The sequence below is a fragment of the Microcebus murinus genome, chromosome 1 (assembly GCF_040939455.1).
Source record: "Microcebus murinus isolate Inina chromosome 1, M.murinus_Inina_mat1.0, whole genome shotgun sequence".
NCBI lineage: Eukaryota > Metazoa > Chordata > Mammalia > Primates > Cheirogaleidae > Microcebus > Microcebus murinus.
In genome coordinates, this window is record NC_134104.1 from 7,427,113 (window position 1) to 7,442,665 (window position 15,553).

General features: G+C 39.7%; 1 protein-coding gene across 4 annotated transcripts in view; it reads right to left on the bottom strand.

Annotated features, from left to right (window-relative positions):
* Positions 1-2,694: 2,694 nt before the first annotated feature.
* Positions 2,695-15,553, bottom strand: part of DYRK1A (dual specificity tyrosine phosphorylation regulated kinase 1A) — a 139,968-nt gene continuing 127,109 nt past the window's right edge. For all 4 annotated transcript variants that reach the window (XM_012782891.3, XM_012782892.3, XM_020284762.2 and 1 more), the window contains 3 exons: positions 13,134-13,440; positions 12,502-12,626; positions 2,695-5,959 (listed from right to left, as the gene is read on the bottom strand). In XM_012782891.3, coding sequence (XP_012638345.1) covers positions 5,339-5,959; positions 12,502-12,626; positions 13,134-13,440 — 1,053 coding nt within the window. In that variant the 3' untranslated portion in view covers positions 2,695-5,338. The remainder of the gene's footprint in view (positions 5,960-12,501; positions 12,627-13,133; positions 13,441-15,553) is intronic.

Here is a 15,553-nt window from a genome sequence, read left to right on the forward strand (position 1 = left end):
TACACAACCATTTCATACCACCAGAAATACTTTCATTTCAGAAAGTTAACACACACCCATCTCACCCCACCCCTTGCATTTTGATGCGGTCTCCCCTTTTACCGCAATTTAAGCTAAAGAATTCAGGGGCAATTACAGTGATTAACGAGTAATATTGGGGACAAAAATTTACAAGAATAAAACAAAAACCCAAAAAATCCCCAAAGTGGCAATTTTAGAAATTTAATTAAGATAAACTGGTCTTTCAAACACAAAATTTAAGTAATAATACTTCCATGGCCTTTCTACGTGTTGCAACCCGCAGAATGCTCAGTATTTCTCTAGCTACGGGCACTCTCGGTCGCCCAGGCCCACTGCCAGCATCGTCTCCAACGTGACCAGTGAGCTTTTGTCATTTTTCCTGACTCAAACATACTCTTAGACCTCTGCTCACTCAGGACGCAGCTGAGACTGGACGACCCTACCTGGTAAAAGCGAAAAGAAGCGAGTTTAGGGCCTGTCTGTACCCTCCCTGCCCTGCATAAGCGATCACAGGCTCTTCTGGGGATGGCAGGGAATTCCCACAAAACTGAAATTGAAATTCACCCACACTAATTCCCACCCCTGTCACTTTTTTATAGAGGACGTACCCTAAAGGGGGGAAATAATGAAAAAAATGTTTTCAGGTAAAGCTGCATACTGAAAAGAAATGTGTGGGATTCTAGTTACCATGTGTGCTTAAATCAGCGTTCAGTTGGAGAAACACCTTTTTGCCTCTGAAGACACAAGAAATTAAAAAAAAAAAAAGACAAGTGACAGATACCTTATGCTTTCAATGTTAAGGTAATGTTATTTTTAAAAAGTTATGATGCAAAAACATCCTGGTTCTTCTTCACTTCTCACTGACAGCAGCTGAACTCTGCAACTTTGGCTCTGCATAATGCCCAAGAGAAAAACAAACGCACAAAACGATGAACTTACCTTACCAAATCTTCCACAAAACAAGTATCTAGTGCTTTAAACACAGTGATATGTAAAAAAAAAAAAAAAAAATTCCTAGTCCACGGTAAAAAGCCCCATTGGCACCTATAGGATGGTTCTCAGTGGATTCATTTACAGAGCATTTCAGGCATTGAAAGGTATAATGAATAAAATAAGCTATCTTAGGTTTATTCTCTTGCTCTTTGTACTAAAAATTACCTGATGTATGTTTTCATCCTAGGAAACAATTCTAGGTAAGGAGCCAGGGGTAAAAAATCAGAACTTGTGTTCTATCTATCTACTCTTCCTGACACCAAAGGCTTTTCTAAGGTCTGGTCAACAGAGGTCCCAAGTAGATTTTAAGAAATCTGAATATAGGCTCAGTAAGTGTCCCAGTCATGTTTCTGTCACACTAAATCTTAAAAGAACAACTCTCTTCATATATGGCACTAAGACCAATATATTTGGAATGAACCATCTAGTCTATTACATATGGTCTACCACTATAAAAATGGATATAAAAATTGTATTATCAAGGCTAACAAAATAAAAGCAGGTCAAAAGGAAACTGACCTAGAATTGAGTGCTATCTTGTCTTTATGTGTATTTTGTTTATGTATTTCCCTATTATAAGAACATGACAATAAGGTTAAAAAACAAAAGCTAGGAAAGAGTACAGAGGCAAACTCTATGGCTTTTTTTTGAGACAGAGTCTTACTTATGTTGCCTGGGTTAGAGTGCAGTGGCATCATCACAACTCACTGTAACCTCAAACTCCTGGGCTCAAGTGATCCCCCTGCCTCAGCCTCCCGAGTAGCTGGGACTACAGGTGTGTGCCACCACACTCACCTAATTTTTGCTATTTTTAGTAGAGACGGGGTCTTGTTCTTGCTCAGGCTGATCTTGAACTAGACCTCAAGCGATTGTACGTCAGCCTCCCAGAGTGGTAGGATTACAGGCATGAGCCACCATGCTGTCTCGATGGTCATTTTTCAGGCCTTACATAATTACTGCAGACCTAATGATTTTTTACACATAGTTCTAATTTTCATTAAATAAAATTAAATCTTGTTTTGAGTCTGGTATCATAAAATGTGCCCTTGACCAAAGTAAAATTCTCATACCCTAAGGAAAAACTAGAGTAAGTTTTCCTTTCTTACACGCAGCCAACCTGAATTTTACAGCATCACACTTATAAATTCCTTACCTTCTGAAAGCCACCTTAATATATACTTCTGCAGGTTAATTGGTAAAAAGAGAAGATTCTAGGTTAGAAATTGACTTGCTGTGGCAGGTGGTCTAGAAGTCATACAGAAAGTCCTTGGTATGTTCCATATGAGGATTTGGGGATGGAGGAAGTGTCTACATTCCCTCCTTCGTCCCAGCAGGTGAAAGCCTATTAGAGAAAACCATCATACCCTCACATCAATTCTACACACTACAAACTAAAATGTTAGCACTTGGAGTCAGACAGAAAATGTGTGAATAGAGTAATCATACATATAAAGAATCCATTTGAAAAATCAAAGTGATCTGTTAAACCTCCAATTTTTACTTTCAGAGATTTTTGAAGCCTATGTTGATGTAACTCAAATATTTTCCTTTTTACATATTTAACTAGACTTATTATAACTTGGTATACCTACCAGACCTGGACCAGGTTAATTGCATAGGAAGATTTTTTACTATGTTTACATTTTTCTTAAATTAATTTTAAAAAAGCATAGTAAAGAGTCTGAGGACAAATTATTCAACTGTTTATCATACATAAGACCGCATGACTATAATACAAAGGGGGTTCTTTTTTCATTTAACGTTACAATATACACAGCAAGTCCGGACTAGATCTTACAATCTGAACACAGGTATTTAACCTTTTCCATGCTGTTTATGTTTACAATGCACAGAAGTCCTGTAACCAAACTGTGTAGTAAAGCACACAAAACTGGACTGTAACATAACACAGTATGCAGAAGCATTGGATTTTATGATTTTCTTTATGTAAATATTGGTTTAAAAAACTGCTTTAGTTTTTTGGTGCTTGCTAAGATGTGGCAACCAGCACAGAAAAAAAATGACCTGACCCATATAATATCTTAAGATTATATTCCTAAACAGCAGTAACTACTGAATTCCTTTTGATATTGCTATACTCAAGATGATATCCTTTTATTCACTGTAAACCTTTATGAACTACCAAGTTCAAAAAAATCATCCACAGGCTTGACATTTAATTACAAAATAAATATGGATTTCCTGATTAACAGCAAAAAAATTTGTGGATTATAAAAATGGATATTTCCAAGTTTCCATTCACATTTACATAGTTTTAAGCCTTTCTTTTGTCACTGTTTACATATAAAAACCTGCTTTTGTTCAGAAAAAATTGACCTAGTCAGCCACATGGAATTGACCAATAAAAAGTAATGTGGTGTTCTGCTGCGTTGTTTGAACAGGGTTATCGGCAGAGGTAGATTACTGCTTCTTTTCTAGGCTTCTTTTGATCCTGGACAGGTAAATTACTTATCTTCATTCTCCCAATTCAACCGCTCAAAAGTCTAACACCCTAAAATTGGTCAATTTAAAATGGGAACACAAATTTAGCAACTGCCAGACTGTGTTACATTAAGGCAGCATAATCTCAAAACGAGGCACCTGTTAAATACCAGCCTGCTCACTCAGGTCATGCATGAGAGTTCTGCTTTACTCGCGCTCACATTTTGGACCTGTTGGTGCAATCAAGGTCTTGCTTTCAAGTTTACAAGTAGGTTAATCAGGAATACAAGAATCAACTGCTGGTTCCATAGCTTCTGGATCCAGTGTCCCTTTACCTTCAGAAGCCTGAACACATTTAGAATGTAACAGATGTTGTAATCTTGAATTAGATGTCAATCTATTATGTTCAGTACACAGATTGCTGTAAATGTATTGGCTATGGATTCAACAACAGTTCCAGTTTTGTTTAAGCAATAGTACAGCCATAATTTTCAACTGACATTTAAAAATGGTCTAGTTACACCTTGTGTCAAAGTGCAGAACTGCTACATTATTGGTTACAGACATCTATGTGCTATAAAAACAGCTTTGGTACAATAAATTATCAAAAAAGAAAATAAATTTTTGTAAAATTCACAGCATAATTGTGAGGCAAAAAAGCAGTCACATAAAATTCTGCATTTTTTAAAAATGTTCAGGATGAACAGAAGACATCTTTGTGCAGAAGAAATGGTGGAGATACCACGTGCCGAGAAAAAGCAAAAGAAAAAGTAAAAAGCAGGAAGGGACACAGCTGTAGCTATTTCCATCAAAGCAAACCACTACTTCTGTGACCTTCAACCAATAAGGAAGTCAACTTTATGACACACGCAAAGTGACCTTGCAATACCTTACAATTAGTGGGTCACAAAAGTCTATTTTAAAAGAAAGGCCTCTTGAATTACCCATTCTCTGTGTTTTCAGCATTAAGGACTGTCTGCAAAAGCATGTCCAAAAGTGATTGCATCTGAAATGGTAGGCTCTTCTAATTTTGAGTCCAAATCCATAAGGCCAAAGGTTATCCCAAAGACCACCACTCAGACCTCCCCAGGACTGGCCACAACTGACCCGTTGATTGCGTCTCAGTGCACCTTGGTTAGGAGACCAGTCACGTTCCATTCCTATCTTACTGCGGCCTCTACAACAGGAGACCCACAGGATCCCATGTGATTGCTGCTTTGCTCCTCAGTAGGTTCAGATAGGAGAGTTCTGATCCCCGCCACTTAACATGCTTAATGTGCCTTACAAACTTCAATACAACCGTCCCTTTCATACAGCTGAAGATGATGTTTGTGTAAGCTGGAGGTCCCTCTTCCTTACAGTACTGCATTTCCGTGCCCAAGTGTGTTTAGAGGACTAAAAAACCCAAATTTCCCACCCCCCACCCAAAACAAAACAAAACCAAAAAAAAGGGGGGGGGGCAAAAAGAAAGAAAAAAAAAACACCCTCATGGGGCCCTTTATGCAAATTATGTGCAGTGCTTTTTATTTTAAAATTAGTTGGCAAATGACCAAGACCAACATCTGAACATTAACTTTTGTTGAATAGAAAGACAAAAAAACCCCACTATGACTGGGATGTGGCAAGTTAAAATGAGGGAGGCAAAAAGAGGATACCTCTGAGCTATCCGTGAAGATGGGTTTGGACATGGCTCTTTTAAACACTTCATTGTCCCTTTGCAATCTTTTCAAGTTAAAAAAAAAAAAAAAAAGTCAGCTTTGCCCTCTTGTAGCGGTTCAGTGTGTTAATCTCCTTCTGATTCAAGCAGCTTTGCACTTTGTTTTTGGAAAAAAACACCACTTCTATAAAAACACACAAGAAACAAACTCAAGTTTCAATGTAGTCACGAGCTAGCTACAGGACTCTGTTGCACACAAACTCCTGTCATGGGGGACTCTTCTCTGTCAGCCCCTTGCCTCATTGTCAGATGTCCTTCAGTCATGTAATGTGCAGGACCTGTATTAGCAGAAAATTGGTATGTTGGATGTCCAGCTATGCCAGTCTCTTGGCGTGGATTGGAGTAGACGGTCAAATTAACGTCCATAGCTCCATTCTGTCCAAAGTCCAAGGTATTAGCAGCCACTGGGCGATTCTGGTAGGCCTGATTGCCTTGATTACCAGTAGAGGAGGAAGATGTCGAGGAAGAAGTCGTTGAGGAAGACAGGGATGTCATGGAGTGGTGACTGTGGCCAACCTCCATAGAATCCTGGGTAGAGGAGCTATTCGTTGGAGAATTGTAGACCCTTGGCCTGGTCCGGTTACCCAAGGCTTGTTGTCCATGGTGGTGGTGGTGGTGGTGGTGGTGGTGATGGTGATGGGAACTGTTTCCATGGTGATGATGCAATGCATTCTGCTGAGGGGCTACATGAAAGGTTGTTTCTTGAACAGGATGAGTTTCAACAGTGACTTGTGTAGGAGCTTCAGTGCCTGACCAACCAAGAGGAGCAGGAAACTGCTGACGCACCTGTTAAGAACAGATTTTAAAAGGATTATTCGAAGTACTGTTTGCAAGTTTTAATCTTCAATCAAAAGCTATGACACTAGCATTTATATTAATCTTGGAGAGAGGGGTTTTGAAACTTTTAGTGTGTTAGACAGTTTTATAATACAAAATTCCAAATATATTAAAGGGTAAAAAGTACTTTATGATGAAAGCTACAATTTTTAAGAAGTCATACCCATAAAAAGGCTCATATATTTCACTAGCCACTGTCTTTCTTTGGGAGCCCTATTTATGTCAGGGGTCAGCAAACTTTTTCTGTAAGGATTTTTGGCAGGTCCAAAAGGAATTCTTTACTTTCCCCCTGAAGTCCCTTCTCTCTCCATCTTTCTTCTTTCAATAAAAGGACTAGGATTACTACCCAGCCAGCTGCTCAACAATTCCTCCATCCAACCCATCAGCAAGCCCTAGGGCATCTGCCTTCAAAATAGATCAAAACCTTGACCTTTCCTCTCCCCTTCCACCACCATCACTTATTCCAGGCCACTAGTATCTCTGGCCTATACTAACACAACAGCCTCCTAAACAAATTCCCTGCTTCCATCCTTGCCTTTCTCCAACTGAGTAGCAGGAGCAACCCTTTAAAATACAAATCTAATCACTTTCCTATTTAAAATCCTTTAAGAAGACTTCTCAGAGCACTTAGAAAAACAAGACAATCCCAAATTCATAAAGCAGTCTGCAAAATCTGGCCAATGCCTATTTCTCCAACTTTTCTCTAAGCTGTCCTTCCCCCTGCTACCTGGGTTCCACCACTGTCAGCCTTCCTTTCCTCAATCTGCTCAAAATCTTTCAAATGCTGCAGGGCATTTGTACTCAGTGTTCCCTTCTGCCTAGAACACCTTTTTTCTCATCTGTGCTTGGAAGCTTCTTTCTCATCACTTCAGTTCCAGAGTCTTCTCGGACCACTCTGGCTAATACTGCTCCCTGCAGCAGAGTCTATTGGTTGTGCACAAAAAAATATATTCTTCTCATTCCTGAGCACATGGCTACAATATACTTCTCAGCTTCTCTCGAATTTAGGTATGGCTGAGTGACTAAGTTGTCAAAAGAATGCGAATCAAAGTTTGTACATCACTGCTAGCCTGGCACAACAAACACCTCCCTAGTCTTTCTGCCTACTGCACACAGTGAACAACTAGGCCCTCGGGACAGTGGAGCCACAAGATGATAAGAGACCAGGACATGGAAGAGAGCCAAGCTACTAACCTAAACACCCACTCTGGACTGTTGTACAAAAAACCTCATACTCTTTAAACTACCATATTTTGGGGGTCTGTAATCAGAGTTTGGCCTACTCTAATTAATATATCCCGCCCTGCAAATAGTCATTCTCTATCACACTATCCTTTCTTATTTTCTTTTTAACAGCTAATGCTACTTGCAATTTTTATTCATTTCTGTTGTTTATTTACTTGTGTCACTGTAAGTTCTAGGAAGGGCAAAGACTGTTTCTATCACCAGTGGCTAACACAAATTATTTATTCAGTGAAGGTGGTCTGAGAAACAAACTTTTATTTTATTTTTTGAGACAGAGTCTCACTTTATTGCCCAGGCTAGAGTGAGTGCTGTAGCATCAGCCTAGCTCACAGCAACCTCAAACTCCTGGGCTCAAGTGATCCTCCTGCCTCAGCCTCCCGAATAGCTGGGACTATAGGCATGTGCCACCATGCCTGGCTAATTTTTTCTCTATATATATTAGTTGGCCAATTAATTTCTTTCTATTTATAGTAGAGACGAGGTCTCACTATTGCTCAGGCTGGTTTCAAACTCCTGAGCAATCCTCCCGCCACCGCGCCAGGCCAGAACCAAACTTTTAGGGATACTATTGAAAACAATCCAGAAAACTGGCATGAGTTTCCAGAAAAGAAAATTCGAATGGTTTATAAACAGGAAGCTGCTCAAGTTGCTGGATTGGCTGGGCGCGGTGGCTCACGCCTGTAATCCTAGCACTCTGGGAGGCTGAGGCAGGTGGATTGTGAGGTCAGGAGTTCGAAACCAGCCTAAGCAAGTGCAAGACCCAGTCTCTACTATAAATAAGAAATGAATTGGCCAACTAATATATATAGGAAAAATTAGCCGGGCATGGTGGCGCATGCCTGTAGTCCCAGCTACTCAGGAGGCTGAGGCAGCAGGATTGCTTGAGCCCAGGAGTTTGAGGTTGCTGTGAGCTAGGCTGATGCCATGGCACTCACTCTAGCCTGGGCAACAAAGTGAAACTCTATCTCAAAAAAAAAAAAAAAAAAAAAAAAAAAAAAGTTGCTGGATTATAAAATCCTATGAAAGGAAATTTGGCAATCAAAATTACGAATCACATTACTCTTTGACACAGCAATTTCACTTCCAGGAACTTAGACCACAGATACACTGCCTATGTGCGAATGACACCTGTATAGCAGGTCCCCCTAATCTGCAGGGGATACATTCCAAAACCCCCCCAGTGGATGCTTGAAACTGTGGATAGTACCAAACTCTATATATACTGTTTTGTCAATGTGATAACCTAGACAGCTACTAAGCATATACAGAGCATGAATACACTGGACAAATGGATGGTTCACGTACCAAGTGAGACAGGGTGGGACAGTACAAGACTTCATTATGCTACTCATAACAGCATAAAATTTAAAACTCATGAACTGTTTATTTCTAAAATTTTCCACTTAATATTTCTGGACTGCAGTTAACCATGGATAACTGAAAGTGTGGAAAGTGAAACTACAGATAAGGAAAGACTACTGTACAGGGTTATTTATTACACCATCGTTTGTAAATAGTAAAAAAGATAGAAATGAACTAAATGTCCATTAATGGGGGACAGTGACTTAGAGAACAATGAAACAATGAATGCTGGGCAGCTGAACAATGTAAACAAGCAAGTTCTCTGTGTATCGATACAGAAAGAGTTCCAAAATATACGTCAAACATACAGAAGAACCAAGATGTGAAGCAGTCTGATATGCTATCATCCATGTACAAAGGTTGGGTAAAAAATTATTTGTATTTGCTTATACAAATTCCAAAATATAAATATCTCAAATAGTACACAAAAAACTAAGAACAGTGGTTTAGAAACATGGTGGCTAGAAGATACGGAAGGAAATAAAATTTTTCACTGAATCTCCTTTTATATTTAGCTATTTTTTAACCATTTGACTATAGTAACTATTCAAGAATTAATTATGAAAAATGATTTGAAACAAAATGTTGACTTCTGTCAAATACAGGTAGGCAGGAGGTACACAGGTGTCTTATGTTACTCTTAGTACCTTTTAATGTGAGGAAGGAAGGGAGGGAGGGAGGATACTTCAAAGAATTAGGCAAAGCCTCTGGGAATAGGAAAATTTAAGTTAAAACCTGAAGCATAAATAGTAGTTACCAAAGCAAAAGAGGGAGGAAAAGTGTTCCAGACTGAAAGCACAGTAAATATGAGAAAAGAGAGAGAACACGGTATATTCTAAACAATGAAAACAGTCATTATGACCAGAATGAGTAAAGAGGAAAAATAATGGCCTGGGTAGGGGCCAGTGCATGGAAATCACTGACACCTTGGTAAGAAGTCTATATTTTATTTTAGGTACAAGGGCCGGCTACAAACTGGTTTAAAGTATGACAAGATCGACTCCTTTAGTAAAAGGTCACTTGACTGCAGAGATGAGAACAGTGCTGACGAGTGAAGGGAACTGGACCCCGAAGACCAGTCAAGAGACTTTCTAGTGAGACAGGCCAGAGGTGGTCATAGCAACAGGGTCAAGGGAAGGAGAGAGAATAAAAACATATTTAGGATGCCGAGAATCCACATAATTTATGGTTTCACTCGTGGGGAACGAGGAAAGAAGAAGTATCCTCAGGTTTATGACTTAAAAGTGGATAAATTTAGGGCCATTTTTATAAATGATAACAATACAAGAGTTGGAAAGGAAGTGAAAATGATGAAATCAGTTTATGTGACATATCTGTAGTGTCATAGTGTTGAGATTTTCAAAGTGATGTTTATAGTAAATAATTAGAAATAAAGCTCCTGGATCTCAGGAGTGAAATCTGAGTCAGAAATCAAGCTGGGAATGACCGACATGAAGATGGTGACGGCAGGCATTGCTAGAAGTGGATGAGATCATCTGGGAAGTGTGAGAGGGGAGAAGGGGCAGGACACATGATGCCTGAGAAACACCCAGGTTTCATGGTGGGTAGAAGAGAACCCCCCAAAAAGACAGTAAAGGAAAGGCCAGAGAAGTGGGGGCATAGCAAGCATATCCTCCCAAGGAAACCAGAGATTGTTTCAAAGAGTGGGGAAAGTGAACACTGTCAAATTCCATCGAGGAATGAAGAAAGATAAGCATTAGGGTGTCCAGTGGACTCACCAATAAAAACCATGCTGACACTGGCAATGAAGCCAGGAGCCAGGAACCTAACTGGAGCAGGTAAAAGGTTCTTAAAGGGTAAAGAGGTGAAGACCACAGCAACAAAAGTATAACATAAGAAAGACAGGGGAGGCCAGGTGAGGTAGCTCACACCTGTAATCCTAATGCTCTGGGAGGCTGAGGCGGGCGGATTGCTCAAGGTCAGGAGTTTGAAACCAGCCTGAGCAAGAGCAAGACCCTGACCCTGTCTCTACTAAAAAAAAAAAAAAAATAGAAATAAATTAACTGGCCAATTAAAAATATATAGAAAAAAATAGCTGGGCATGGTGGCGCATGCCTGTAGTCCCAGCTACTCGGGAGGCTGAGGCAGCAGGATCACTTGAGCCCAGGAGTTTGAGGTTGCTGTGAGCTAGGATGACGCCACGGCACTCTAGCCTAGGCAACAGAGTGAGACTCTGTCTCAAAAAAAGAAAAAAAAGGCCGGGCGCTGTGGCTCACGCCTGTAATCCTAGCTCTTGGGAGGCCGAGGCGGGCGGATTGCTCAAGGTCAGGAGTTCAAAACCAGCCTGAGCAAGAGCGAGACCCCGTCTCTACTATAAATAGAAAGAAATTAATTGGCCAACTGATATATATATAAAAAATTAGCCGGGCATGGTGGCGCATGCCTGTAGTCCCAGCTACCCGGGAGGCTGAGGCAGAAGGATCACTTGAGCCCAGGAGTTTGAGGTTGCTGTGAGCTAGGACGCCACGGCACTCACTCTAGCCTGGGCAACAAAGCGAGACTCTGTCTCAAAAAAAAAAAAAAAAAAAAAAAGAAAAAGAAAAAAAAAGACAGACAGGGGGCCAGAGAAAAGTTCTGCCTAAGATGGAAGAGATGTGAGAATGAGTAAATGCTGATCAACAGAAGACCCAAGAGAGAAGGTAAGACTGAAGACACAGGAACCAGAGGGAGACCAAAGGACAAAGTCCCCACGAAACAAAAGGAAAGGGGATCAGGGCATCAAGTGGGCCTGGACTCAGGCAAGATACATCACAATGCTTCTAACAAAAAAGGAGTGGAAGAGAAGTTGGACAAGTGCACACGGAGGAAGGACCATGTATTTAACGATCCAAGTGGAGGGAGTTCCTGTCTAAAGACTCTTTTCTTGGCAAAGCAAGGACGGGGTGAGAACAGAGAAGGGGAGGCCAAAGGTTTCTAAGAAGAGTAGAAAAGTTTGAAACAACTGTTATTATTTTAAGAATTTTAAGAAACAGGGCATAACTATGCTGTCCAGGCCAGCCTCAAAATCCTGACCTCAAGCAATCTTCCTGCCTTAGCCTCCTGAGCAGTTGGTACTACAGGCAGAATAATTATTAAAGAGAATGGGAGAGAGATGGGAAGTCTTGAGTAACATGTAAGATTGCCCAGCACAGGTTGGTGAATATTAATTAATAGCTGTGACAACAGAGCTACATTTGTGATTTTTCTTCAGCAGCATTCAGCTGCTGCAGTCATAAGAATAGAGAGTGATATTAATAAACATCAGTTTTACTTCATCCATCAAATAATACACTGGTCTGTCACCATAAAACACCATAATGCAGTATTCAGTATGAACCAACTTACTTTACAAGGGTATTTAAACATTTTTACCACCACCACCTGTTTACTTCAATCTTTAAAAAATTACTTTATTAGATTTTCTTCTTTAGTAGAGTTTAAAACAAACAAACAACAAAAAAATGGAGGCTAAAATCAAAATAGAAACTGATTGAGAATCTAGGACTTTGAGATTATGAAAAGATCATGGAAAGAAATCTAGTGTAGTAATTAAGATCACAGCCCAGGGAAACTTTCTTAACCCACTAAGACCCAGTTCCCACTGTAAAATGGAGATCAAAATAGCATGAAGCTCAACATGTTGCTCTGCTCAATGAGATAAACACAGGGAAAAAATGTTCAAAAGAACAACTAGTATGCACCACTACATGTTAGCCATTTCTAAATGAGGGGAAAATTTTAAGAATGTGCTTGTCTAGTTAGACATGACGACTTTATGAACCTTTAGAGTAAATGAAATAATCATTCCAAAGGCACCTGGCACCCAATATTGCTAAACCTGAGCACAGCAGGTGACACAAGCAAACAACTGCGTGCGAGCTTACCTGGGGACTGTGTGTCTCACAGTCCATGGCCTGGACAGCAGCCGTGAAGTGCCCGCCACTGTGCCGATGCTGGTGCGTCGGGTCCGACCTGGCTCTCCCGCTGTTGCTTGTCCCCGAAGAGCCACCTTAAATATCATACACAGTACAACTTTGGGTTCAAAGCTAATTCTGCTCAAGTTTATATTTTAAAACTATACCATTAAAACTGAAAGTATGCCACCAAGAAAAAAAAATCTATAGCATTAACTTGAAAGTACATCAGTCTTTGGATTCTCTGACTACAACTGGGTTCTCTCACATGAACCACTTAACTAAAATACAATCACAAGGTGGGTTAAGGGAGGGGAAAACAAAAGAATGTGACCAAAAACTCCAGTTAAAAAACAATTTAAAATGTTGGTTAATAAACACTTCTGTTTCTAACCATCAAGAGAATTTATTAGGTACATAATTAAATACTTGCGCTTTGGGGGAGATCAATTTGTTATATTACTAACTACAAAGAACAAATTTAACTAAACAATTCCTGCCACCTCATTAATAAGTTTAATAAACACTTTTAAAATAATTCTGCTTTGTAAAAAAAATATATTAAATATTCCCAAGCCCAATCTCACACGAAGGGGACAGACCTGAGCTTGACGATGTGCTGGAGGTGGTGCCCGAAGACTGGGACTGTTCCATCGCAGGACTCGTGGACACACTGTTACTTGTATTTGTACCTTCATCAGCTGTTTTCTTGAAAAAACTGTGCTGCAGGGCATAATAAGGTTGAATTCGAGTTTTGGGGTCATAATCAAGCATCCTTAAAATGAGGTCTTTGAACTTCAAGTAGTCAGCTACCGTGTGACCCGACTCCCCAGCACGTCGCCCACCAGGTCCTCCTGTTTCTACTCCAAGAATGTTATGAAGTTTACGGGTTCCTGGTGGTTTGTACTCCTGAAAGAGAAAAGGCTTTCTCTAAATCTGATGGAATATGTAAGAGAGTACATAATTTTTAAATTTTTAAAATTAGCCTACAGTTGTTTAAAGCCTACATAATTTAATTTCAAATATGTTTAAATATATCATATGCTGAGGCCTTTATTAAAAAGGACACTTAATAGTTAGGTCCTCTGCCTTTTCACACATTACTATACCAAATACACTTCTGGTTAGAAGATGTGAACATAATTTTGAGACAAAAATTATTATAAGATCATTTAGCCCAGGGGTCAGTAACATGTGGCCAGATCTACAGCCTATTTTTGTATAGCTACAACTACAAATAGTTTTTATATTTTTAAAGGCAGTAAAAACAAACAAGCAAACAAAAACAAAGACAAATATGCAACAGAGGCCCACAACACTGAGAACATTTACTCCCTGGTCCTTCATAGAGAAAGCGCGCCAAGCTCTACTCCAAGACCTCATTTTTATTGGCCACACCTGAAAACTGCTACACTTCCCTCAGTAACAGTGGCTCCAAGCTGTAAAGATCACTCCAAGTACACTCTAAGTAAAGAAGTACTGGTCTAACCTTACTTGGTTATAGTAGATACAGAAATTAAAAAGTCACTTATTTACACCCCCCTTTAAAAATATGTTTAATAATAATTTTAACACATATTGAGATTTTCTGAAAGTTCATTGTCTAATAAATAGTATAACCCTTAAACTCTATAAATATTGAATTTATTTATAATAGCATGACTGGACTTTTGCTTCTAGTTACAATATAGAAATTCACAACATTCCCACTCTTAAAAGCAAGAAGAGGCCAGGTGTAGTTGCTCACACATATTAATCCTAGCACACTCTGGTCGGCCGAGGCGGGAGCATGAGTTGAGGTCAGGAGTTTTGAGACCAGCCTGAGCAAGAGTAAGACCCCATCTCTACTAAAAATAGAAACAATTAGCTGGGCAAGGTGGCACATACCTATAGTCCCAGCTACTTGGGGAGGCTGACGCAGAAGGATTGCTTAAGCCCAGGAGTTTGAGTTTCCTGTGAGCTAGGCTGATGCCATGGCACTGTAGCCCAGGCAACAGAGTGAGACACTCTCTCAAAAAACAAAACAAAACCCAAAAAACCAAAACAAAAACTCATCAGAGAGCTGTCTGAGGACCGAACAGAACCAGAATTCTAGAAAATTAAAAACAGCTAGGGGATGAGGGAGAAACATACACAGGGGAACAATGCTAAGAATAACCACTGACTTCTCTTCAGAAACAATATAATCCAGAAAACACCACCATAAATAACATCTTTTACTTTGGCTAAAAGAAAAAAAAATTCAATCTGGAATTCTACATCTATCAAAAATCTTTGCTTTTTTGAGATAGTCTAGCTCCGTTGCCTGGGCTAGAGTGCTGTGGCATCAGACTAGCTCACAGCAACCTCAAATGCCTGGGCTCAAGCGATCCTTCTGCCTAGGCCTCCTGAGTGGCTGGGATTACAGGTGTCCGCCGCCATGCCCAGCTAATTTCTTCTATTTTTAGTAGAGATGGGGTCTCGCTGTTGCCCAGGCTGGTCTCGAATTCCTGACCTCAAGTGATCCTCCTGTCTTGGCCTCCCAGACTGGTAGGATTACAGGTGTGAGCCACTGCACCCAGCCTTTAAAATATTTTCAGATTAGCAGAAGTCATTCACTATAAAATAAAAAGTTAAAGGAAGTTTTCAAGGTGGAAGAAAATACCAGATAAAAGCTAGGAATTGGAGAAAGGAATGAAGAACACCAGAATGACCAAATAAAAGGATAAATACAAAATATCTTCCTATTATCTTTATTTTCTATGTGTTTTTAAATTTCTATTCCAATCTATTTTGTATTTAAACAGCCAATAAGCTGTTGTGAGGTTTATAACACGCAGAAGTAATATATGACAATAAGTGCACAAGAAATGGAAGGGGTGAGATAGAACTACAGGACTATTACATTGTTTATCAAGTGACACAATATTATTTGAAGGTAAACTGATGTTAAAGATGCATATTATAAAATAACACCAAAAATTATACACAGAGAAATAAATAAAAAGTCAATAGAAAAGGTGCAATAAAATACCAAAAAGTA